General features: G+C 41.8%; 1 protein-coding gene across 3 annotated transcripts in view; it reads right to left on the bottom strand.

The window, feature by feature from the left end:
• LOC126382827 (rho GTPase-activating protein 29-like) overlaps nt 1-25,442 on the bottom strand; it is a 35,635-nt gene extending 10,193 nt beyond the window's left edge. For 2 of the 3 annotated variants that reach the window (XM_050032913.1, XM_050032914.1), the window contains exons 1-11: nt 25,278-25,442; nt 24,235-24,608; nt 10,170-10,313; nt 5,179-5,275; nt 4,851-4,923; nt 4,549-4,609; nt 3,775-3,933; nt 2,126-2,190; nt 1,891-2,001; nt 639-719; nt 22-189 (exon numbers count right to left, since the gene is read on the bottom strand). In XM_050032913.1, coding sequence (XP_049888870.1) covers nt 22-189; nt 639-719; nt 1,891-2,001; nt 2,126-2,190; nt 3,775-3,933; nt 4,549-4,609; nt 4,851-4,923; nt 5,179-5,275; nt 10,170-10,313; nt 24,235-24,517 — 1,242 coding nt within the window. In that variant the 5' untranslated portion in view covers nt 24,518-24,608; nt 25,278-25,442. Of the gene's footprint in view, nt 1-21; nt 190-638; nt 720-1,890; nt 2,002-2,125; nt 2,191-3,774; nt 3,934-4,548; nt 4,610-4,850; nt 4,924-5,178; nt 5,276-6,185; nt 6,501-10,169; nt 10,314-24,234; nt 24,609-25,277 lie in introns of those variants that run through there. The other variant, XM_050032915.1, reaches the window with a different exon arrangement.
• Nucleotides 25,443-26,385: the final 943 nt, after the last annotated feature.

The raw sequence follows: 26,385 nt of genomic DNA, 5'->3' as shown, positions 1-26,385 counted from the left end.
CCTATCTTCTCCCTCTCATACCTTCTGCAGAGCCTCCTCCTCTAGCTTCCTCTTCTTCTCCAGCTGTTTGTTACCAGCATTAGACTGCTCCTCGTGGGAGCGGTTGGTAGATGAGTGGGCTTTCTGGTACTCCTCTCTCCTCTGGGCCTTCAGCACTCGTGCCTTACGCAAGGTTGCATCTGCGTCTTGCTGCCAAAACCACACAAACCAACCACGTAAACCCATGTGATGCTGGTGTGCAACAGTTGTCATATATTATAACCAGGCACATCTTTGAGGTTGATTAACTCTGCATGTGAAGTGACAGTAAAATTTGTGAAGAGCCAAGGCATTGAGAAATAGTACAATTATGAAACAAACACTGCTGAAAGAGCAAAACAGACTTTCATTTCTCATTACCATCCAAAGGCCTATTCTTACATATCACTAATGATGCAAATTTAGAATTGATTTTGTACTTTTGCTGAATTGTTTTCCATGAGTTTAGCTACACTGACATTTACGCATCTGACAATTTCCTGGCTGGCTGACCACATTGTAGCATTTAATGTAAAATGCTGCTTTCACAGGTCACACTGCTATCATGCTAATAGTGTGTAACTTACAGTGTGTGTGGAAAAAAGGGACTCACTACATACCATTTTCTTTTGCTCCCTCTGCCACTGCTCCTTGATGTCTTTCCTCAACTTGTCAAGTTCATTCTTACGGGCCAGAAGAGGCTGAGAGGAGATGGAAGGTCAACAATTACACTGAGGTGCACAATTTCAAGAGGCGTTTTTCTGAATATTCTCAAAAGCTTCACACTAAAGATAAGGACGTTAATTTTATCAGAGGCGCTTGCTTCCTGATCAGCGAGTGCTGTCACAGAATATTACTGTTGTCGACTGAGGGATTACAGAAAGGCTTTCTGATTTGAACTGCTATGGAAATGACAAGACCCAAAAGGGCCCAGGAATAGTGCGTTAACAAGAAAGACACAAAAAAATAAACAAAATCAACAAACTACTGACTTGAATGTGGCTTTTTAGTGACATAAAATTGTGCCCATTACTTTAAAGGTATACTATGCAGGAGTTTCCTTAGAATTATAGACTCATATGAAAAGAATCCCTCTCAATCATTACTTATGACCCACTAAAAGTGTGTGGTGTTGTATTTATCTGCAGAGACCCTGCCCTCCTCCTGTATTTTCTAATTTTCTTCTTGTTTTGCTGGTTTACGCACATGTAGCTCCCAGCCAAAACCTGTGTGCAGGTGAGGTCAGAACTATTAGTGAACAGGTAGTAGCGGCACACATCGAAGAGGAAGCTACAAAAAATTGACACTATCGCAAGGGAAAACACCAGGCGAACAAAGCTCATTCCAAAATGAGATTGTATCTAGCGTTGGCATTTACTTCCCCATACTCCCCTTCGGGTGGGGATGAAGAGCAACACTGAGATGGCTTGTTTTCCTTTGGATAGGTAGGTGCTAGCAGTTAGCTTAGTTAGCTAGCTAAAGCATTGGCTTTTCCATGTAATGTTAATTGTACAGTAGCTTGCTGTGTACATATAAGCAGTGTAGGGCGGAGCAGCCAAGTTTAAATGTTGCGTTTACAAGCAGTAACCCACAATTCCTGCATGGTATACCTTTAAGAGCGCTACATTTTGCACAGGAGGCACAATCTTTTTTGAGACCAGAGGTCTTTAATTTCTGTGCTCTCTTTATGTGCCTCGCTGTCTGAGAAAAAAAAAATCATGCCTCTGCCTCATGAGACAACCACTGCCTGTGAAATGCTGAAATGAATCCAGCAACAGAAGGTCTGAGGTACGCCCAACTGTTTTGAAGCTGGATATGGTAACAGACTCGAGTGCTCTATGTGGGCTCCAGTACACTTCCTGTCACTCTTACCTGCATGAATTTATTGGTTTGAAGAGCCACTGCGGTTTGAATAAGCAGCTGTTTGTATTCAATGTCGTTCTTGAATGTGGAAACGTAGATGTCGCTGAATGGCATGTAGTCCTTGGGCAAATGAAAAGAAGAAATTAACGTCGAAAAAACAATTTCACATAAATACACATTCTGATATGGTGACATGAGGTAATAACTAAGACTAGCTGCACATTATAACTAAATATTCAGTTACCTGTTGACTCGCCAGAGTCTTTGCAGACTCAGCCATTTTGGCATAGCTTTTGGCGTACTCAATATCTGAAAGAGAAAAAGTTCATGAGCTTCAGGTGATACAGGAATTAATTCTGGTTATTACATTACACTATATCACATATATCTTACAGTGAACACAATTAAGAGAACTAAGTAGGTATCACTATAAATGGAACAAACAGTAAGGCAAACAGGCAAATGGTTTCTGCTCAGGCTGCAGTACGAATATAGATTCTCAATTAGGGCTGCCACTAACGATTATTTTCACTGTCGACTAATCTGTCGATTATTTCTTTGATTAGTCGACTAATCATTTAATCGAAAAATGTGTTAAAATGTCTGTCTCGCCCAAACCCCAAAATTACGTCATCTAATGTCTTCTTTCATACTCACGCCAAAGGGTTTTAGTTCACTGTCACGGGAGAGTGTGTAAAGCTGCCAATATTTGAATGTAAAAAGCTGCAATAAGAGTATTTTGGGGGACTTTTATAGTACTTTTCTATGAGAAATGACTCAGACCGATTAGTCGACTACTAAAATAGCCACCGATTATTTTAATAGTCGATTAGTCATCGATTAGTCGACTAATCGTGGCAGCCCTATTCTCAATAGATATCAGCAGGAGCTTTAGGACCCCTATAAAGGTGTAGCCCTCCAAAGGCTTGTCGATGGCCAATTGAAGCATAAGCATACATGAGCCCCTTTTACACAGAGCTTCAGCAACACTGCTGAAAACAAGACTGTACATTACTCCTGTTTTTTTACACTGAACCAAACAACACCAGCATAAGGCTACTCCAGTGTGTAATTTTAGATAGCATGCCTGCATTCAGGAAGCAAAAGAGGTGTGATGTATAACAGAACAGTGTTGGTGTCAAGTGTGCGCGTGTATGTGCTCTAGTGCTGGCTGTCCTTTTTACACGGACGTGGTTTTGACTCTGTTACTACCTCTGCTGCAGGTTTAAAGGTGTAACAATCCTGTCCTAGGACACAAGGACATTACAAGGTAATGACGGAACATTCCGCCTTGACCTGGCTTTGTAAAAGTGGCTTTAGACTCTATGATATTGTGAATAATGTATATTTAGTAGAAGTTCAGCATATCCACGGTTAGACTGATTTTAAAATTCCAGTTGTCTTGCCGTGACCAGTTAATGTTCTGTGATTAATTGCTTCATTATTCCCGATCATCACAGCTTCACGATGTGTAGGAAAACACCGTCTCTGCATTTTAATCAAGTTTGCCGTTGGGTATAAAGGAGCTAAGCCCTTATTCCTGACTGACTGAGCAGAATTGCCTTCTGTAAGACCAAGTTAAGCCAAGACTAAATGGCTATAAAGTGCCTACAAACTGTTGAAATGCTTCTAAACTCTAACCTTAATTAACAGTCTAAAGGCTTATAATGACTCAGGGGTCTGATTTAAAAATGTTGCTTCAGTCTTGGGTCAAATACAATTAACAGATAACTCTCTTTGACTTGTTTCCACTGCACTGCAACAAAAGATGGAGTGCATTTTTTACCACAATTCAGAAGTTAGCAATCATCAGATCCTTTCCCATAATATTTAGAATGAAGCCCTAACCCTGTTTTGCAACCCAGTGCACCGTCAACAGTCTAAATGTCTCACCCATAGCCAGTCGTTTCTCCATCCAGGCCAGAAGGTCTTTGATATACTTGGACCAGGCCTTGGCGTAGAGTAGAGCAGACTCCACCCCGCTGTCATTCTTCAGCAGGGTCAAGTCGACTTCTTCCTCCCGTGACAACAGCACCTCTGGGCCTGTAGAGTCTGCAGAGAGGAGACACGAATATCAAAACAAAATTAACCGAAACACATGGTATCAAGAAAATTGCAGAGCGTTGGATTGATGTGTCTCAGTACCACTATCCCAACAGACGTGTGTGGGAGGTAAATAAAAAAAAAAGAACACATTCAGGTTAAAGTGGTCAGTGTAGGAGGATATGAAAGTGCTGGGAATATTTTCAAATACTGCGACGGCGTTGTTTTCTTTTGACTGGTTACACTGATGCACCTCTCCCAGCCACCCGCCATCTGATTTAACACAAACCCCATGTGTTTCCCATCCCACACGGAACTACTCCTAAACAGGCAAGGAATGTCAGATATGTGAACGGAGAGGGGAAAACGAGCAGCTAGTATGAAAAAAGCAACAGAAATAACAGGGGTGGAAGCAGAGGCTTCGGGCGGGTCTACCTCAGGCATTCAAGAGTCCACAACCTAAATCACTCGGTTAACTCACAAGCTGTTACTCGAGGCTGCCCTGGGCTACAATGCAACCATTAAATGCTTTGTTAAGCAGCCATTACTAGCTATTGCATTTAAGGACTCATTTATTCTACAGTTTTGCTCAGAGGTAAATAACAGAATGCGAATAACACTTACCCACAAGGTCACTTTTCTCTGAAACATATCCCTCAGGATCCACAGAGAGATTGTCAAAAGACTGTGAAAAAGACAGTTCCGATTATAAGGAGGGCATAGCAGACATACAATCAAAGTGAGACATCAAAAGCAGTGGGGTTTTCAACACCCCAATTAAGTACAGAAGGAAAGTCTCTGAGGTTTTTTTAAATGGAGGCGTAGTAAAATTGCTGCTTTAAGTGCACCCTTTTGAGAACTGTCATGTTTCAGAACAAAAAAAATAGCAAGGCCTAAGAGCTGGGAAAAGAAATATGGTGTCTCACCCTGGTTCTCCTGTTTTGGGGCATCCCCAACCCTGAGCCGCTGTCCACATCTCCCATAAGGAAGTCAGAAACTCTGAGGGGCAGATGTAGATGTATGTCAGAGGTGGAGTTTGATATGGTCAAAACTGAAATCTATTTAGTAATAAACTGTCAAGTGTGTGGTTTCTCACTCTGATTAAAAAACAAAAAGCAGATCTACAATTCAAAACACAACATATACATAGGACAGAAAGATTTATGGTTAAAATTGGCTGAAGCCCGCCCTGCTTTTCTTGCACAAAAAGTAGTAAAACCTGGTGTTGAAAAGGTACACAAACATTGTACTCACACATTGCCGAATGTGAATGCCAAAGTGTCAATGGATGCGTGTATCTCGCCAAATATAGTTTTTGAGTTTTCTGGGTTCACTTCCTTGAAGTTAATGCCTGTGGGGAGAGATAAAATACACTTCAGCCAAAGTTGAATTGTATTAGCTTATGTAAGCACAATGATACAACAAATGTATGAACACAGCTATGAGGCTATGAGGCCTTACCTACTGATATAATAAACACAGAGACAATAGCACAAAATAGAGTCAAAACCAACAAGAATGTGCAGATTAAATGAAAGCAGTGTGCCCCAGTGCATTGTTTTTGTTTTCCTTTTGCAATCCTAAGTAATAGAGGCCATAGTTAACTGTCTGGCTTTTGTGAGTGACCTGTTAAAATTGCCTCTACAAGGGCTGAAGTTGTTTCAAGTAAGTGTTGACATTATCCTCGACGACAGACAAACAGTTAAACCCCTGTGCGGTTACATGGGGTCAAGTTTTAAAGACAATGCTATGAAAACAGCTTAAAACCACAACCATTAGAGCAGAAGCAGTCTAAACACAGTGACGTGTGAAGTCAGTGTCTTCCCACCAAATCAGAGTTTCTTCTTCTAAACAGCTTCAAGGACCTTCAAGGACGGATGTTCAAGGAATATTCAGAAACAATCCCAAATCTTCCCTCCTTTTTTCCAGAGTGTTATGATCCCATAGACCATCTTCAACGTCGAACATGCACAGAAAAAGCAATCGATTGTTCACATTATTTTGGGATCTACCGTCAGCGAGAAGCCCGCCTATTTTACAACAGTAAGCTTGACAAATCTTCGAGGATGTGTGCACGGAGCTTTCTTTGGCCGCAAACAGTTTACTCAGCAAGAAGACATTTGCAGAAAGCAATCAGAGGAACCAAAAACACGGTGAAATCCGACTAAGCTGAGTACTTCCTGTCTGCCCGCAACAGGAAACACTCGCACAGCTTGAGCTCTGTGACATGTAACACTACACAAAACTGTGACAACACTTACCTTTTCTCTCTGTCACCTAACATCGCTGTGTAGTAACTGGGACCAGAAAAAAAAGAAGCTCTAATCAGTTCCAGTTTCCAGTCTGCTTTCTAGCTTTTGTGCTTCCATTTTCTCTTCATGAGAGCAAATTCGATCCATGTCAGAGGTGGCTGGGTTATAGTAAATTTCCAGCGTATGACGAAGCATAAAAGGGTCATGGCATCCTGAGATGGGGAGGAAACCCCACAATCTAGGGAGGCTTTTGAGGACACCAGGCGAGGGGAGACGACGAGGTGCAAGCCTCCCTGCCGTGCACCTCTCTGGCCCTGAATGCTAGCGTACAACTCTGCGCTGACTTCTTCCTCAGGACATCCTGTGGGTCTCACAACAATGATTCCAGAGCTCTGCCCCCCTTGTCATGATTGAAATATGGAAACTGCATCATTCTAGTACAGGGACCATTGTTTTCTCACGGCTGAGCTGTAACTGGGACAATTAGCCCCTGAAAAATGTCTTTAGTGACTTAAAAGCATGTCTGATCAATTTCTGACAATCCTAGCCTGACATAACTCGATAGGCCATTCAAAAAATACTAAAATGTAATAGATTTATTAGTAAATTAGCTAAAGAAAACACTGTATTAAAATGCATACAAGAGTGTTCACAACATGCCTTTCTTAGATTAAATAAATCTACAATAGCTTTATCAGCACAGGGACAGAAAAATGACTTTGACATTCAAGATTGATTGCAGTAAACAAACACACTCCGTCAGCTTCAAGTATTTTCCCTAGACGTAGGGGGACAGAGACAGGGAAAGAATTTCAATAAGTTGAGGAAGTTGACACTTTTATTGCAGTGCCCTGCAGGTTTTCAGAAGGAGAAAAAAATGAGCACTCTCTCAAAATGTGACCAGGAAAGAGACCTTGTCTGAGTCTGGCTTGAACAAGAGTCTGTGAGAAGATCATATCTTTGATCACACACAAACGCAGAAGAAGTATGGGTAATACAACAATAGCTGTCTCTGTCTGACATGAAACCCTTCGCATCATACAGCTGAGTGGAGCTGAATATGTTCTCAACATTTACAGGTTAATTAAAGTTTGCCTACAGTTTCAGGTGATAAAAAACAACAGTAGAGAGCAGTCTGAGTGGATAAGATCTACATGTAAGTGGCATTTAGAACTGGTTAGGCAACCATGTGTTTGGAGAGGGAGGGATGGAGGAGGATTTCTTTCCAGTAAATTCTGGCAGCTCTCCAAATGCCCCAGGTGTCACGAGCATCAAAGAGCAACATGAGTGAGGAGACGACACACTCAGAAGACACCGAGACGCACGAGGCCTGTTATCATCCAAACCTTTGAGTCCTCATCTCTGATGTCTCAAAGATTCATTCCTCTTTCAGCCTCTCCTTTTCGGGCCTCCTCTGGCTCGCTGACTGTGTCAATATTGTGTTACCTACTGGCCATTAGGGACAGTCCAGCCAGGGTGTGCAGTGATGTAAGGCACCCCCTTGTGGACAGGCAAATCTCCAAGTTCCACTTGTCAACTTGATATGTAAACACTATATTTACTGCAGGACTTAATGACAGGGCTTTCCTTAATAAATAGGCACACTGGCACACTGCACTGCCTTACTGTGCAGAGGACGCCATCACTCTTCGCTGTTAGGATATTAATGCACATTTTTATGAGACTTAAGCATACAGTGTAATAAATATCTGGGTAATACTCTTTCCTGACAGTGATTAAGTCACCATACTCACAAATTTTGGTAAAACCTTGAATGAGTTATGTGTTTTTTGTATTGAGGGATAAATCAATCAAACTTTTTCTCTCTAGCTAAAGATTCAATATCTTAACTCAGGGTATATAAGTGCGCTCTTTTCCCCAAATTTAAAAACCTGTGCACCTCACTTCACAGAACTCTGCAAAATCCTTTGTATTACCCTTTTTCCACCAAAATTAGCGTGTGTATGCAAGTTTTTAAGATGCAGGAAATTGTTATAAACGGGTGATTAAATCCTTTCTCACTGTTAGTAGACCAGAGCTGTGTACACGGCTCCGCAGTAGACAAATATGCCTTTCTGTTTTTTTTGTTTTGTTTTGTTTTCCTGGTGTATCACTTTTTAGGCCTACTGTCACAGGTGTCACAGGAAACAGGTCAGTTAACCGTAGCAGCATGGAGGTCAGTGGTTACCTCTCTTTATGTCTTTACTTGTTCAGTCTCTCTCACAAACTCATTGTCGACAAAATTTTGAACAATGTTTGACGGCTGCTTGGAATGAGACAGACGGTAATTTGCTGTCGCCCAACATTGCGTGCCGGCAAAGGGACCAAAATTAGCACATCCACCTGGGTGTCGCATTTCCATCTTTGCCGATTGGAGCCAATCAGAGCTGGAGCCGATAAACACCTATGTCTATTGCAGAGTCATTTTTCCCAGAAGTGAATGTTGATTCTTACCTTAACCACTAAATACAAAAGCCAGGTGTTAGCAGGTGTTAGTGGGTTTTTTGTCCAGAAGTAATGGGGCTTATGTGAGCTCACATGAGATCAGGAATTATTGTGGCACAAAAATATGCCTGCCATAACCAAACGAACGTCACTGATAGTGAAAAATATGAATTTTCTAATAAGATTGACAACTGTATTTACTATGGACTGATCACATTATGGCAGCCACCCAATCCACTTATTAAGGTCAGCATGAGTGCCGATTCCCCAGGATTTGGAATGATGCTGTTTGAAATTCATACACATTTCTTAGGGCTTTAAGATCCAGTCATCACTGAAGCATTTGTCATGAGAGAGAGCCAATAAAAAGTAATGGAATAGCCAAAGTCGTCATACTGACATTTAAGCCATGTTGACTGAGTCATGACACCAGCTTATGCACTGAGTAACATGCAAGAAACCATTCCTCCTTAAAAGCTGCCCGTAGCTACCAACGGTAGCCTTTGAGCAGAGCAGTGAATTAAATATTCTTCTCAGTCTATGGCTATCTAACAGTTAGCTAGCAAAGATGAAACAGCAGCAAAACATCCTTCCATTTTCTAGTTACAGTTGACTGATGTATGTTGACATGCCGCCATGGGAACACTGGTTACATAACTTCTATAGGCCAAAATCAACAGCACTACACCTCTGCTGATACCTGTGTACTGGATTGCTGCAACACTATTGGTATTATCAGTAGGGAATTTCTGAGTGCTTTAGAAAAAAACATGCTTTATAAATGTGTTTAAATCATATAAACAGGTATTGGTGAGGGGCCACTGTCTGTGCTGTCATTAAAGCAAGTCAACAATACCAATAATGCCTTTAGGTGATCTAACACCGGATCTCTTTTGTTTCCTTTTTGCATTCTAGGCATTGTCGAGGCACTACTCAAAGGACTACAGATGCAGACGTGCATTCTTAAACATTCTTAAGGAGTAGGTCACAGCTCAGATATTAAGATAGGGCAGGTGAGCTGTCAACAGACAACCGCACACGTCACAAAACAAGGAAAAGAATGAGGACACGTGGATGTGCTTGACCGACAAGCAGCCTGCCAAGGGGCCTCCGCAGCCGCTGAAATATGGAATGCAAATTACAGCCATGTAGTCTCTGCTGTAGAGATTCTTGTGTGCAAGTGAAGTGAAGAAATACCCTCGCAGCAGATCACATTTCTAGCAGACTGAACTCGTGAGTTGAGATTCCTTTTGTTTGTATTCATTCCGAAGAAGGGAAACAGATCTGTTGCTGAAGCAGTAATAACTTCTCATGCTGTGACCTTTTAGAAACAAATCTCCACGCCAACCCTAACCTAGAACAGAGTAATAAAATATTACCACGGGGTATTTCCCACACTGGTCTCGAAGACTGACGTGGACCCTTAGCCTGAACCAGTAATGCAACAATGAGATTCCACGCCAAGATATTTGAGCACCATGTGGGCGCCTGGGTGTTTTTACCTGCATGTCTGTGTGCGTCCATGCATGCTAGTGAGTAATTACTGACCTTTGACCTTGGCAATGACCGTGCCAGCCGCTCCCAGGATGTCCACTGAGTTGAGGGTCTGATGTTTGCCGATGACGGCCTTGAGGACGCGGAGTAGCTCTGTCAAACGCTCCTGCACCACCTTCTGAAGACCTTCTGGATTCTCTGGAGAAGAGAATGCACAGGTATGTCAGCCAGGTCATATAAGTATCAAGACCTTGACAAGACCAACAAAAGCTTAATAAAATCAGAAACTCAACCGCCATGCACAGCTTGCAATCACACATTTTCATCTATTAGTCAAAGTCACCGCCATCACACTATATTTTGAGTCACAGGTCAGATTAATTCTCAGCATTCCTTTGCTCTTAGCCACATGTGCTACTTGACAAATACTTGTAATTCTGAAACTATGAAACTCTGCTGTCATCCTTGTCTGATCCAGACAATTCCTTCAGGGCAAGTAATACAGTACATGTTCCATTATGTTTCCGTGTTCACGGTTGTGCCTTCAGATGAAAAGTGTGAAGACGGCTGGGGTTGAGAGACAATGACTAACTCAGTTGTTGCAGCATAAAGCTGGTGTGATGAAACTTCTTCTCTGCTTCCTCCAGGCAGAGAGACACCACGTACAACGGAAAAGGCATTTGTCTATGTAAACAGGTCATACTGCGTCAGTCACGGTTTGACATTCTCACACAGGTAGACTTGATGAACACAGAGATGACATGCTTTTGGCGCTTTTGTGATCGCAAGTAAGGCAAAGTCAGACTTAGACTTCAGAGAAACGCCCCAGTTATCATAAAAGCCACACATTTAACCTGTGTCAGTCAGTTAAGAGTGACAGCTAAGTGCCATATTTTTTATTTGACTTTTTACTGCTTAAGCACTGAATAAATACAACTGTGGCGCAGAGTCTGAGTTTATGTACGATACAATTTGTAAAATGCCATCCAATAAAAGGGCACTCATACCAAATAAGGATACAGTAATTACATTTTCGAGGTGACTGAAGTGGTGCACATGGTAGCTATTATACAAGCACATTTTTTCATGCAGCAATCAGAAGACTGCGTGAGCAGCAAAAAAAAAAAAGTTGAGGAGGATCTTGCATATCTCTCCGTTACTGATGAGGTTTCAGATAATGACACTTGAGGAGGAACAGAATGTACAAAATGCTATTAAATTTCATCCATCCCTTTATTTTGCCAACCATATCACATTCTATCAGACACCCTGCTATGATAGGCACGCTTTTCCTGCAGAGCAACGCAACCCCCCACGTCGGGGGTAGAACACCACTGATCTTTATTTATGTATTTCAACAAATGCTCTTCTTCACAACTTTATAGTTCTCTGTGCTGATTATTTCAGAGCAACCCTACCTTACTTTTAAAATAAGCATCACGGTATGTTTTATATACAGTTAAGCTCTTTAGGTAAAATAAGAGCCAAAAAGGAAAGCCGTAACAGACGAATCTTGTCCAAACAACACGAGAGGAAGATAGTCAGCCCATCTCCCACTCTGATGCAAGGCTAATCAGCGGGACCTCTGCAAGTTGGCACCAGACAATAGGTGAGTTCATGTCTAACCCGCTGCTTTAGAAGAAGCAGGGACACCGTCTGGAAACAGAAAAGTCATCTGTTTTTCATCAAGGCCACCCCACCAGGCAGTAGCATGAGATGAGAGACTGAATTTATTGGAACGTTAAAAGGAATTACAGAGGTGAGAAAATGAGAGCCTGAGTGTGTGTGTGTGTGTGTGTGTGTGTGTGTGTAAGTGTTACCTATTTGACTCCTCTCTTATTCAAAAACATGCTCATATTAATTTAATTGGCTTGTGTAGAACATGGTAGAAGAGAGATAATCAGCTACCCAGACATAAGCCCATCTGTGACACTATTTCACAAGACACAAGGAGAAACAGAAATTAATGAAGACACGGCAAGGCAAGAAAAGATTCTGATTATGAATTACTAGGGATTGTAATACAAAGAAGACTTGAAGACGCTCTCCAGATATACACAAAATTAAAGGACACGAGAAAAGCACCAGGGTCCAGGGCTGATTAGAAGCCTGGCACTAACCTCCAATCCAACCTCCCAAGGATTAGAGAAAAAGTGTCCTGTAGAGCAGGGGGGGGGGATCACCTGCTCACCTGCCCCAGGGCGAGAGGTCCCTGGCCCTGCAACAAACACTTTGAGGTACCCCTCCCTACTGAAAATCACAATGGGCCTTCAATAAGCACCCTCGCCTTCCTTTTACCTTCCCTCTCAGTTGTGTTCATCAGGGTACTTTTGGTTTGCTCAGTGGCGTTTGAAGATTCCTTATCAAAGATGTGTGGTTTGACCATTAGCATATGACAGCCAATCCTAATGAGGTCCACACCTGAGAGTTTTCAGTTAGCATGACTAACGTGAGGCATGACTAAAGGTGCTGCTCTCGATTCACAGCAGTAATGTTGGTAAGGATCACCCATTTCCCCGTCCTCTGACAAGAGCAGGATTTAATTAGGCTTATCTGTTCTTCAGAGAGGAGAAGGGGAAACAAATTGTGAGGAAATAACAATAGCTGTGATGTTGTGGTAACAAAGGCGGAGGGATATCCTGAGCCAATCTGCTGGATTGGAACTGAAGCCAATCAGAGCACGTTTTTTTTTCTTTCATGGATTTGTATTGGCTGTATTTTTTTGTTTACTGTCACCCGCTGCCAGCTGTCAAAAATGCTCCACTGTGCGGAGTCAAAACGGTGTAATGGAGTGGCACAAACAAACAAATAGCAGCCAGCAATTTCAATTAAGGATATTCACACTGACAGCCAGCCTCAGTGAACAAAGACCATGTCCATACTAATGAGAGCAGAGCTACTCTGGGGGTTAAAAAAACCACTACCTATCATGCGTGGACACCAGCAGCATCACCCACAACTACTCAAACTTCAACTTCCCTCAACTGGGGAAGAGACATCCAGCTCCTGTGCATATTCCCTTCAGACTGTGTTTCTTATATAGAGCTGTCAAACATATTCAAGTCTCACATAGTAAAGACTTATCTCCAACGTGCAGTGTCAGCGCTAGAGAAAGGCCTGGAAGCACTCATTATCAGGGGAAAAAAGCTCTGGTTTGTTTGTATTTCTTTTAACCAATCACAATCATCTTGGGCAGAGCAAAGCCCAGGATAAAAAGGAAAAACATAATTTGATAATCAGTGCCCTAGAGGTGAAGTCTGATTTATATTTCAGTTCTGGAGGAGCTCTGTGGACCTGCTGAAACCACAGACGATTTGCTAGCTGTATGCAGCCCTTGCAGAACATTATTACAGCGATATTGCAGAAGCTCGTGGGAAGCGGAATGGATAGGTACATTGGTGAAGTTAATCTCACTAGTGCATGCCGCTGCCAGGGTAAAAAGATGTGGCAAATCAACTGCGACTAACTGTGTCAGAAACTGAATCAACTTCGGGCATGAGAGTCCTGCGAGACGGAGTCTAGGCTTTTCCGCGGTGTGTTGACAAGTTGTTTTATTCCTCGTAGATCTTAACAGCATTTCACAGAAAAATCAAAGCAGGCATGCCTAAATGCACAATCCAAATCCTTGCCAATACTTTCCATTTTCAGCGTGTAGGTTGTTAGCTCAGTGGTTGTTTCCTGTAGCAAAGGCAATTTTCAAAATGATAACAAGCAGATAGATAAGAGGAGTGGGAAAGCTGGCTAAAATAACCGACCAATGGCCGGCTTACAGCCACAGTCTACATCCGGTGAGTCAGGGTAAACATATTCAAAATGTTTTCCTACTTCTGGCTCCAACATGGGCCTGTTTTGGGCTAATCGCGGAACTCCACAGTTCGTGTGCAATTAGGCTACTTAGATCATTGTTAATTCTTCACCCTACAAAAGCAGATTAAAAAAATCAAACAAAAGAATTGTATTTAACAATCAGAAATGGGAATAAAGTTATCAAAACAAGGTCAAATTTTGTGTGACAGCTCATACTGATCGCCGCCATTGTTGCCCATTGAATTGTGTGAGAGGATCCGTGCTCACTGCAGCGTGAGACAGCTGAGAGAAAGCTGGTAAAAATCAGTGGTGAGTGCTTTTGTCACAACAATGGCATCAGAAAGCGCACTGGAAATTTGCAGCCAATTGTGGAGGCCATGCCATTGTTTTGGTAGAGATAACAGCGCTGAGGCATAGAGCTGGGCCATATTGTTTAAAGGAGGACCCCCTGCCAAAGCCAACGCAGCTCAAGGCTGCCTTGTCTTTCTTTACAGTGGTGGGATGAGCTGGTGTCCCAGCCACGCTTCACGCTCAGTCTGCTTCATTTATTCTTCACAAGATCAAGATCTCCCTCCCTTTTAGGAAAATAAAGTTACAGTAAAAAATAGTTGCAGTATTAGGAAGATTTGAGACCGCTACTAACAACTACTACTACTGCTACTACAACTAAAGAAATGATGAAAAAGTATACATTTATCTCTTAACCCTGAGATTATACTGCAAACTGGCCAACAGTCCAAAACCCAAAGATATTCAGTTAACTACAGTGTATGACAGGAAAGCAGCAAATGCTCAGAATTGAGACAATTGAACCGCCAAATATTTGGCATTTTTGCTTGAAAAGACATTTAAATAATTAATGATTTCTTTTCTTTTGACAACTGATTGATTCAGCTCTATTTTAGTTTTGTAACCGGGATGCTGCAGCAGATCCATTACATGTACCCGACAGTCATACCAGTCATGCTTCCAGTCTAGCCTTTGCTGTTACACAACGTCTGACAGCTAAGTGTTGAAAACACAATTATGGTAAGTAGGTTTAGCTCTAACAGTACAGAACATTTTGTTAATTCAATTTGGAATAAAAAGGCACCCATCTGGCAACTTAAAGGTTTTTATATAGATTTCCATCAGTCTTCCATGGCGTGACGACACCAAGACTTTACCACTAGACATCTCTAACATCTCTAGTCTAGTTTGCAACGAAACATGCATACTAAGACCAAAACACTAAAGGTATACTATGCGGGATTGTCAGTAAGTTTCTAAACACACTTGCCAGCAAAAATGAAAGTCAAAGCCAACCCTAAATTCACTCTTATTTGGCTTTCTGACTCACTATATTTACGTCTTTTTGGCAACAGTCTGGCACCTGTTCGCTACCTTTTTATGAAGCCCTGACCTCACACAAGTGCCATCGGGGTACATGCCTATAAGCGTCCCAAGCAAAGAAATTAAGAAGAAAATGAGAAAATACAGGAAGAGGGCAGCGTCTCAAGGGTTTACCACGCATTCAATCATTTGTGGCAGCCCACCATGATTAAAACATCCGCTGCCATGTTAGGATTTTCTATTTTTGGAGCTGGACCGATCATTAGGTGCGCTGGTGGAATATATATACCATATGCATTTTAATTTCAAGGAAAATTCTGCATAGTTTATTTTTAGGTTTGAGACATCTCTGCCTCTGAGGTGCTTCAATGACAAAAAAAAAAACTTATCAAAATCTATTATACAATCATCTGCAAACAAAACAAAAAAGACGTTTATCTACATGTCTGCACATGTTTTACTCTAAGTCTTACTCTTAAAATAAACAGCAGCATTGAATATGTTAATTATATTCTTTTAAAAAATCCCAATGATTTTGGCTTAGTTTCACCAAAGGAAATACACCCTGGAGACTTGAAAGGTGGCTGTAAAAAGTCTGAAGCTTCAAGTCATGTCGTTTACAAATGACTCAACTAGTGACCAGTTTCACCTGAAAAAAGGGATATAAATGTCAACAGAAACTCCTCAAACCACTCATCCAGAAAAATCCACGTCTCTGCTGTTGATTTAAATGTTGAGTGATGTGCAAACAGTAGAATACTGCTAAATACTCATAACACATATGTTTGAACTATTACTTTCAAGCAGGTTTAGGTGGTGACTCAACTTTAACACAATCCAGCACCTCAAACATTTGCCTTTTAAATTAATGTCTCCCCCTTATATTGTTGTGTGTGTGTGTGTGTGGGGGGGGGGGGTCCTATTGTGTCTAACAAAGCTCATTGTGAGCCTGGTGCAGAGAATGACCAATCTAATCCAAATCTTCAGGTGGCCTGACAGAGGTTACAGCCTCTGCTCCCCCCACTGATAACAACAGGCAATCAACTGGCCTGTCTGGACACGCGATCTGCTCGACATGAAACAAGCCTCGGCAGTTCTGGTGACACAGTGCTGCTTGGGAAAAAGCCGCAGGGCTTTACTGAAAGACCAAGGAGGCCACATTTCTCCATCAGCATCCCTCCTCCTCCTCTCTGGAAAGAGGGTGACGGATTTACACCCTCAGCAGAGGATTTTCAGGTTTTCTTTTAGATGTGTATCCTTCGCAACTCATTCCAGGGTGGTGACGCATTGCTCTCTGTGGTGACTCAGTCATCACCCCAAATGCTCCCCTACAGACGGATATTGCCGCTTTTTGTCTATCTCACAGAGACACTCGGACTTAATACTCAGATTATCTACAAGTCTCACCAATCACAAACCACAAGGGCGAAAAAACATTAAACACTCACTGTAACAGATTCGGCTTGCATTGTTGAGCTGCCTGCAACCCGATCTGCGACAGGTGGAATTGTTTGGTCAGGAAACCATCTCCAAATGCTAATTCCCCCCCTCTGTCCAAACAAACGCAGCATTGCTGGGTGCCGCTCTGTCTTTCCCATGCCTTGTTTGGAGACAGAGCGGGCCCCAGACATCACACAGACAGTAAACAGCAGGCACTCCATAAACAGCTACCTGCTCTCAGCCTATTAGTGAACTACACTCTGTGAGGTCTGGGCGTCACAGCCAGGCTAATTCTTTAACACTTCATTACATGTTTGGGGGACTTTACGGCAGGTGCATGACAAGAATGCATTCTTGAATCAACACACAGTCTATCACAGGGTAACAGGTACAAAGGGACGCGAGACAAACAAGAAAAGGAGGAAGAGAAATAAAAGTCTGCGCACATTAACCACTGCTTAAAGATTCTAGTCCAAATCCATGAACAAAGTAACTAATCTACTTTAAAGTCTCATTTTACTGTTTAAACAACTGTTAATCACAGTTAATCAATTTGTCTATAAAATGCCGTGGCGACATTTAAATTGTTTGTCTTGTCCGATTGCTGCCATGGTAATCGACGTCAAAATCAGTATTTAAATGCTCTGTCTTTTTATATGTATATAAATATACATGAACCCCCAAATCCCAAATACCCTGTAAGCTAAAAAACAATTATCTAACATTATTTATTATGCATCGACATTAATTATTTTTAGTTATTCTTAAACTTAACGATAGATATGTGACTCCAGCTTTTTCTCACCAAATTCAGTCACCAGCAGTCCAACACTACGGGAGTTGGACCACACATGAAGGGGTTACAGATATGCAAGCAAGATATCGAAAGCGTCAAGCGTCTGGAATAGTTTCAAATTTTCCAAAGACAACCCCCAAAAAGTGCCAGATATGCCCAAGAAAACGGGCATAGCACAAATCTACAACAAATTTGAAATATCAGCTTCACTGTTTGGCAAAATATAATTTTTTTTTGCCAGAAAAACCAGCATGCAAACCAAGTAGCTACTTGTCTCGGGAGCACTGACTGATGTCCTCGTCTCTCACTCCTGACTGAGTGAAGTCACTTACAACAGCAGTGGTTTTCAAATGGTGTGCAATGATGCCAATCCAGGTGTGCCATGGGATTTTGTGATAACCACACATTGTTATTGCAATAAAAGTTATGAATTAATTTTTAATTGACTGTATCAGTATATTGTGTGCACCTATTTTCCTAACAAAGCGGTAAACACTAGCTAAAAAATGTAATCTAATTTAATTTAATTTAGAAAACCTTCATGGGGAACCTTTTTGTCGCTGTTTATACGTGGGAATTATAAGTGTGACACCTCAAAAGCCTTGATTGGCAGCCAGTGTGAGGGATGGTGACATTTAAAAGGAGAAAGCTGTAGGTGGGACGATGGATCTCTTTATTGTACGGAGAAAATTACAACAAAGCACCAGCGAAGACCATCTACCACCGAAAGAAAAGAGATAAAAAACTGTCAGTAGACAGAAAGCTACCTATCTTATTTTTTATTATCCTCATTGTCCTATGTTGTGATAAGAGTGATAGCACGCATTATAGAAGCTACTGTGCACAGATATAAGGACAGGTTTGCCTTGAGATTTTGGCTTGCCCTTTGAGCTTGTTTGAAATCCACTGTCCTACAGTTTGAAACCCACTGTACAACAGTATGGGAATGTGTGTTGGAGACTACTGTATTGGGCAACAGAAATTAGTCATTGTTTCAAACATGTGGCACAAAGCATGTAAGAATTCGTTGGGGCAGGCATAATTACGTGTTTGTTGTGTCTCAGCTCAAACCTGAGCAAGCATAATGTTCGCTGTTTCTGGTATTCTACAAAAAACAAATCTGACTCAGCCCCCCGCTCTGCTCAGGCCTGATCCCCAGCTGTAAAGTTCAGCACGTAGCTGCCCCAACCCCAGCAGTGACGTCCCCCTGCTAGCAGGAGCTCCAGTGGCCAATCCACCCCTGGCCATGACCAATCTCCTACATAAACATCCAGGGCCCATAACCATAAATCCCACCCCAGGAAACACACCCCAACCACAAGCTTGCACAAAAACATCCCTCAGCATCACAGGGGAAAGTTACTGCCCAACAAATCTCTTCTTTCTTTTCTCCTAAGAGCAGCAGGCCATTAAACTATTATGTGCTAGAATTTGGCTTTTCTCTCAATTGAAGGCACCACCCGCAAGTGGCCACTTTAGCTGGCACAGGGGCACTTGTGTGAGGAGAGGAGATATTTGTTGCTGGATGTGTGTTTTAGAGAGTGGAGGTGGCTTTTATAGGCAGTAAACACACTTTTAAATTGGTTAAATTTGGGAAATTGGCCTCATTCTTCAAGACCAGGATAGATTGAATATAATGCCAGCATTTACTCCAGTAAGCCTACTTAAGGGCATGCATTTTATCATTTTCTATTGCTCCTGTGATCATGCAACTGCAATCCTATTTTTTGAGCAGGACGAAAAACAAGTCCATGAATAAACAACTGCTTAACAATCAGTAGGAAGGTAAACAAGTGCCTCTGAGATACAACCACTTAAACATTTTATCATATACTGTTCTAAAAAAAGAGCCTGCCCTTGTGACAACAACCACACAGACACAAACTGGCACTGTGAAACACAGAACAATGCAGTTTAACTGGAGGACAGCCAGATCTTATCATGTCATGATGACACCGACAGTCGAAGAAAGCCACACTTCTCATAGTGAAACAAGGACTTGTGAGTCAGCTAGACATGTTCCTCCTCATTTTAAGACATTTAAAACCTCTTCTCCTCTCATAGCACAGCGCTGTATGCAAAACATGTTCTGTTTATCCGTGGTAAATAAGCTCTCCACCTCATGTTCCGCAACTATGCCGAGTTGTTTGTTCAACCCTGAAGTAGAACTGTAAACTAGCGTGAAACACTCTTGTTGCTCTTTTCCACCTGAGGCTGAAAGGCTAAAATAAGCAAAGACACATTCAAGGAAGTTGAATTTCAGACAGCGTCCTGCTGGCTATCTGTTGCTGTACAAAAAGCCAGTTAAAGTTAAAACCTCATCCTGCTCAGCCCTGTACACTATCCATAACTTCCACCACATATTTCTCAACACACATTCCTCAACTTTTTTGGCTTGATAATAAAGACCACATTTTGTTTTGTTCCTGCATATTTGAGAGAATCGTACACTTGTTCTGTTCCTGTGTTGTCACGTAAAAAAAAAAGTAAAAGCAAAACAAGGATGTAAAAGTATTAAGAAACAGGAGCTTGTGCAACAGCAGCATTTTGTAAAAGGACTCCTCGTAGTTGACATATATACTCACAGGAGTATACTGGCATGTTTACTCTATTACAAGGACTGCAACTGCTCCCTTGAGATATTTCCCGTAGATTCCTTAAAAAACAGGGGTCAAATTTCCACTTTTCCGAACCTGGAATTTGTTTTTTGACACAACCTTGACTTTATTTCTCCTGGTGAGTCGTGATTATGTCCACAAATCTAGGCTGAATTATTTTTAGGGAGAGTTTTCAGAGTCAATCTGCCTCACACCTACCATTAGTCTATTGAAGGCATTATAGCTACAAGTGAACATTTGTTCTAAAGGAATGCAGAGTATGCAGGAGAGTGGGGGGATGGGAGGGGGACAGCGGCTCGGCTGTGTGTGGAGGACTCCTTTTTCATCCTGATTAAAACCATTAACCGAGCAGTCTTCTGCGAAGCGATGCAGAGTCAAACGCAAATGTCAGAATGAGAAAGGAGAAAATATCTTGACATTTTTATTGCATTTCTCTCGTGATATATTGGCCCTGGAAATGCTGTACTATTACTAGTCAAGTGCTGTTACTATTAAATGCTTGTAATGTTGACATCAGAGGAATTTGAGCCACACTCTATGCGCTGAGGTTATTTCAACATTAGAAAAAGTGCCTCACTGTTAATGCTAATCACACACTGATACCACAAGAATGTACTGAGTGGTTTGATGCACCAATATGATTGTGTTTTCTTTCACTTTTTGACAGTAGACATTTGGGGGGAACTGGAATATGTTTTAATTTGTGAGTACGAGCTGTAAACTCAGCCAAATCACAGCTGCCATTTTGGGTAAATTTATCTGAAATGTAATGGTTAAACAATCAAATCAAATTCCGAGTGTGATGCAAATCAGTGAGAGGTTAAGGTTCACTGATCAACGGCGTGTGTTGGAACGTGCGAGTGGACAAAGATCATCTTGGGACAGCACTGAGACGGGGACAGGGGTCACCTCCTCAGTCAAAACTCATACAGCCTCGCATTTTTTCCTCGGGTTACATTCTTTGACAGCTCCACCATTGTTGGGCAACAACTCTTGCGAGCGCTGTGACCGAGGACCCGGTTATGGGAGAAAGTGTAAATCTACACCCCAAATCTGACCCTGGGGAATCTATAAGTGTGAAGCTGTGGGTGCGAACGTGGTGGGTCTAGCTAACTCAAGCTTACGGTCACTGACGGCGTTCCCCTGTGGGTTTCCGTCAACCAAACACGCTGCGTGCATGTGCCTCCAGCTCAAAACCGGTGGGTGTCCTGAGAGTAAAAATAAGCATCTTCCAAGCTAAACTCTTTGAGTTTTCTCTGTATGACGCACACACGGAGGGGAATACAAACCTGCCAGATCCCAACAGGCGCATGCCTTTGAGCAAAAAAAAGCATTGTGTCAGTTTCACACAGTACTCCAGTGACAGACCTTTCCAAATATGAAAAGAATAACATGAGAGCTGGCATGTGCCTCGCTAACCTCTTCCCCACTTCCCTCACTCCCTTGTTCCTGCAGCTTTCTGAAACTACATGGAGACCTGGTGCAGCCAGAAAAATCACATCACAATAACACTATGGGCAGAGACATAGCAAAGCAATATTTCTTTTAGGAAATACCTTACATTCCTATTGATGATATTGTGAAGATTGTGAACATGCTGAAGGTCAGTTATATAAAAATACAGCTTTTTCATGAAAATTTTAAAAAAGAAAATCTTATATAGCTAATTGTTATGGCCATACATTTTTAATTAAATATAATGTTAGCACACATAAGCATTGTTGATGTGTGTTCAATCCGACCGGACTATGCGATAGACTGTTGGGGATCATACATTAAGTATTAGCTTATATTTAACATCGTTTTAAACTCCTAACACACAAGTCAGGTGAGTTTTATTCTTGTTTATCTAATGTGCTTTTACCAAAAATAGAGACACAACCTGTTTTCAGTAGTAAAGAAACATTTGGCTGTTGCTTTTTCCAGCCTGTCCTGACCCCTTAGACTGAAAAACAAGACATTAATACAATCTAATTATGGATGTTTACACGTACACACAACGTACACACAACTGGACACCGTTACGTAAACTCACATAAGGGACCATGGACATTATTTAACTTTAAATTAAGTAAATGCTTGGTGACAGAAACGCGCATGTGCTACAAGGCTATACAGATCTGTGTCTTTGGACACTGAGGTCATGTGAGCCTGGTCACAAGAACCTCACTGCCAAAGGAAAACAAATATTCAACGTTGGTAATCAGTGTCTGTCTTTAAGAGACGACCCAAAATTCCTCCTGTGCCAGTAAACAGGAGTCAGAATGATAACTAACAGTTCTCAGCATATACAGTTAATGGGGCATGCTCAAAACTGTCAGTCTCTAAATCACATTCCAGTTTAGAGATGATACATGTCTTGCTTCCCCGGTATAGCTTTAAGGAACATGGTTGATGTTTAATTTTTTGGTTTACTGTCTCAGATCACAGTGTGTATTCAAAGCTGGGAGGACTGCTGACTTCGACTGTATTTAAACTGTGACCATCCTCAAGCCGTCTTTGTTAGCGATTTGTATCGAAAACGACTCAATGTTTACTTCTGACTGGACAGCAAACCACATTATGGTGGCAGCATCTTGCATGAGCTGTCCCGCCAAGCCGCTTGTGTCAGTGTCCCTGCGAAAAGGCAAATGAAAATAAACTGCTAATCCAAATGACAAATAGCTGAATGATATTAGAGGGTCATATGGTATGATTTCATCCCCACCTGCTCAATAAGAGCTGTTGTTAACGGGGAGGTGAATATCCCAAATGTTTCTGCGATGGCTCAGAGCAACACTCAGCACGACGCAAGCCAAGGCTTACTCACTGAGGCCTCACTCCTCCAGCCAGAGGAATGGCTAAACAACTCACTCCCACTACCAGACCTGCAGATGGACCTCAGCATGTGTGAATGTGTGTGTAGGCCTATGTCTCTTTTAGCAGAGCAGCAGGAGTAGTAGTTGTGATAGTGGAAGTCTCGCATTTTAATCCACAGGGAGAAATTCCTCTGTCAATGAGGAGACAGCAAACTCTAAAATCAGAGGTCTGCTCACAGTGATATGATTGATAATGATAAAGAAAATAAATGCACAGATAAACAGATATTGAAAAATAACACTACCCCTAAGTTACTATCAGTGTGTGTACTACTGTGAAGCCTTTTTGAACACTTTGTGAGCACTTGTGTGGGTGGAGTGTTTCTGTGTGTCTGCAAACAAGAGCAAAGCCATCCAAACCAAGTGAGAAAAACAGAGAGAAAGTAGCTAACCTATGGCTGCTCGGGTGTCTTCCGTGTGTGGTCGGGTTTGTGTAGTTGTTAAAACGCTACAACAACACTGCACGCGCACCAGCACATTAGCGGTGGGGCTGTTATTCACACTATGAACTGAGACTCCACAGGTGGTTCTGGCTATCCGTCACTGTGACAAACTTGGTTATCTATCTGCAACATCACAAAAACACACAGATCCTTCCTGGAGGTTAAATCCTGTGTGAGTGCAACTAGGCCTATACTTTGTGGGTGTAAGCACAGAAGGCATCAAAGCAAAAACAGGGGCTGTGTTTGTGCGGTATACTAACTGTGCGTCAAAGAAAAATGTTTTCGCTGTAACACTATTTAAAAAGCTGTTGCCGTGTTTAGCAACTGTGGACAACTGGCCAAACAAAGACAACATGACATCTTGTCAATACTGCAACGGAATTTGCTGGCAGACTATTTTAGCTATCTATAGCATCGCTGGCTTCTTTCTAGACAAATGGTAAGCAAATACACAAAGAGAAATCCATTACAGACAAGACAGTTGTGTTCTTCTCTCCTCTAAAGGACTTACTTGAGCGGAAAAAGTCTAACTTTCTTGCTCTTATCATGCTGTGGATTTGCTCTCTGGGCCACCACCTGAGTGCAACACATTCCCTTCACTATCTGGGGTTTGTTGCAAGTCTATCTAAGATATGTGAGATATCCCAACTGAAGTAAAAGTGACGCACTCAAAAAAATGTTTCTACACTGTTATCAGTGTGTAACCCACAAATCACACTGAGCATGCAACATTGATTATAGGTAACAAGTATCTGAAGGTGGATTTTCTGTCTTCAACTATGTCATGAAATGGTCTTCCACACCCCTGACCCCCCCTTAACTCACCTTTACACTGAAAGGCCTCCTTGAGATGGAGCAACACATCCGCGAACCCCCGTACATCATTCACAAGATGCATCACATACTCCGGGTCCACTCCTGGAGCCCCCATCAGGTTGGACGTTAGCCCCATACTGCTCAGAGGATTGGGGTTCTTGCGGTTTATGTCCCAGGTCTTGGTGGATCCAGCAGACAGAGATCCCGTGTGGGTCTTGGGGAGATGTCGTGGCAGACCCTGGGTGTGCTTAGTCCCACCGCCACCACTGCTGCTGCTGCTCTTTCGTAGCATCCCAGCAGCCACTCCAGATGCCACCCTTTGCAGGGGTTACAGCAGGCCAGCTAGCCCCTGAACTTAACACGCTGCCCTGGTCCCTGGATGGCTGGAAGACAGAATAGTGTGTGAGGATGGTGTGTTTGTGTGTCTTGGTGGATGAGGGTCTCCTTTACACACACTTATTAATCTGCTGTGACTTGGTACAGACCTGTTACACATGCATAGTAACCACTTAAACCAGAGGAGCCAAAGTATACACTCAAAATGCAAAAAATTAAACTAACAAAATCCATCTTCACCACTCCCACCTACTTGTGTGTCTTTTCTGTGTTTTCTAAAATATTAACTATGTCTGTCACACTACTTTTAGACTTTACAGCCAGCTTAACACTTCTTATGGTTATTTATGGCATTTAAAGTCTAAATGTTTCCTTCTGGAGCAATGGGATTTACCTAACTGAAGTATTTTCACATTACCTGCAATGGCTGTGACGTTGAGCAACTGCTGTTAACGTTAGCTAGCTTGTTGGTAAAATAACGTTATCTATCAATACATAAACCGGCTGCCACACATTTTCATAAAAGGAGAACACTAATAAAAGTTAACATATGTGAGTTAAAAGAGCAAAAATAAAGTACAATCTCAACAACGACAGCGCGACCTAAACATTTCTTATTCCGGACAGTTTACTATGAAAAGTGATGCTGTGTCGACCCGGGTTATAAACTGCTTTGCTGGCACAGCCAAAAAAAATAAAACGATACTTAAACTCACCTGCTCTGCATTTTACTGACATAATGGCCCCGATAACCGAAGAGAACTTGACTTAACGGAGCCTTTGAAAACACGAGGGCATTTCCGTTAGAAGAATTAACTCCAACAACGGCGTAAAGTTGTCCGCTTTGAGTCACTGTACATCGGAAAGTAGCCTACAATCAGCAACTCTCAAGTCAATCGTAATTTACTAGTCGGGTTGTCACGTGGCGGTGCAGACGCCTTCTGATTGGCCAGATCCTCTCAAGGGAACGAAGCTGTGATGCTTTCACGTGTAGGCGGACGTTTGGATAACTATTGAACTAGAGGAGTTTTACATTAACTTGCGGAGACAATGTGATGCTTTTTTATTGAATACTTGTTACATTTGTGAGGACACTTCTAATAAAGCGTCTCTGTGATTGTAACTTTCTGCCTCGAACAAAACATTATCATATATTCATATTATAACAACTAAAATGGGATTGTTCGACGGCCTATGAATGCGCGTAAAAACAGTAAACAGTCCCCAGAATAATATATTAATAATAATAGTCATAATAATAATAATCACAGCATTTTGACTTTTGCAGTGGCATAATAGTGATGAATTACTGGTGAATAAATCAGCAAGTCACCTCTGTAACAACTGTGTGACAAACGTGCCACACCTAAAGATTGTGTTGTAATACAGTGTTGCCCAAATTGCTAAATTATGATGTTTTTTTCCACTAGATCCTTTTTGTTTATATGGCTGAATTACTTGACACAAACAAAGAGTGCATGCTCAGGATCCCTCATTTCTTTGCTGAACTATTTCTTAGCTGGATTAAGTCTTCCTCAGACATTGATTCATGTTCCAAAGACTCTCTAAGGACCTTTATTTTCCGTATTGTTGCACGTCTCTTAAGTAATTTTGATTGAAATACAGAGGACCATCTCTTTAGAGCAACCTTCTTCCATATCTACATTAATAATATACATTATTGTTACTCAAAAAAACATCTGAAAATGACTCTTATTTGCAAAGACTTTTGACACTTGATTGATTTATTTGTAATTTGTTTATGTTTTTTCAGTTTCGTAATACATCTTAGTCTGGAACTTTTATTCAAATATGCAATTTTTG

Source organism: Epinephelus moara, chromosome 21 (genome assembly GCF_006386435.1).
Source record: "Epinephelus moara isolate mb chromosome 21, YSFRI_EMoa_1.0, whole genome shotgun sequence".
NCBI lineage: Eukaryota > Metazoa > Chordata > Actinopteri > Perciformes > Serranidae > Epinephelus > Epinephelus moara.
This window is presented reverse-complemented; position numbering and strand designations above follow the sequence as displayed.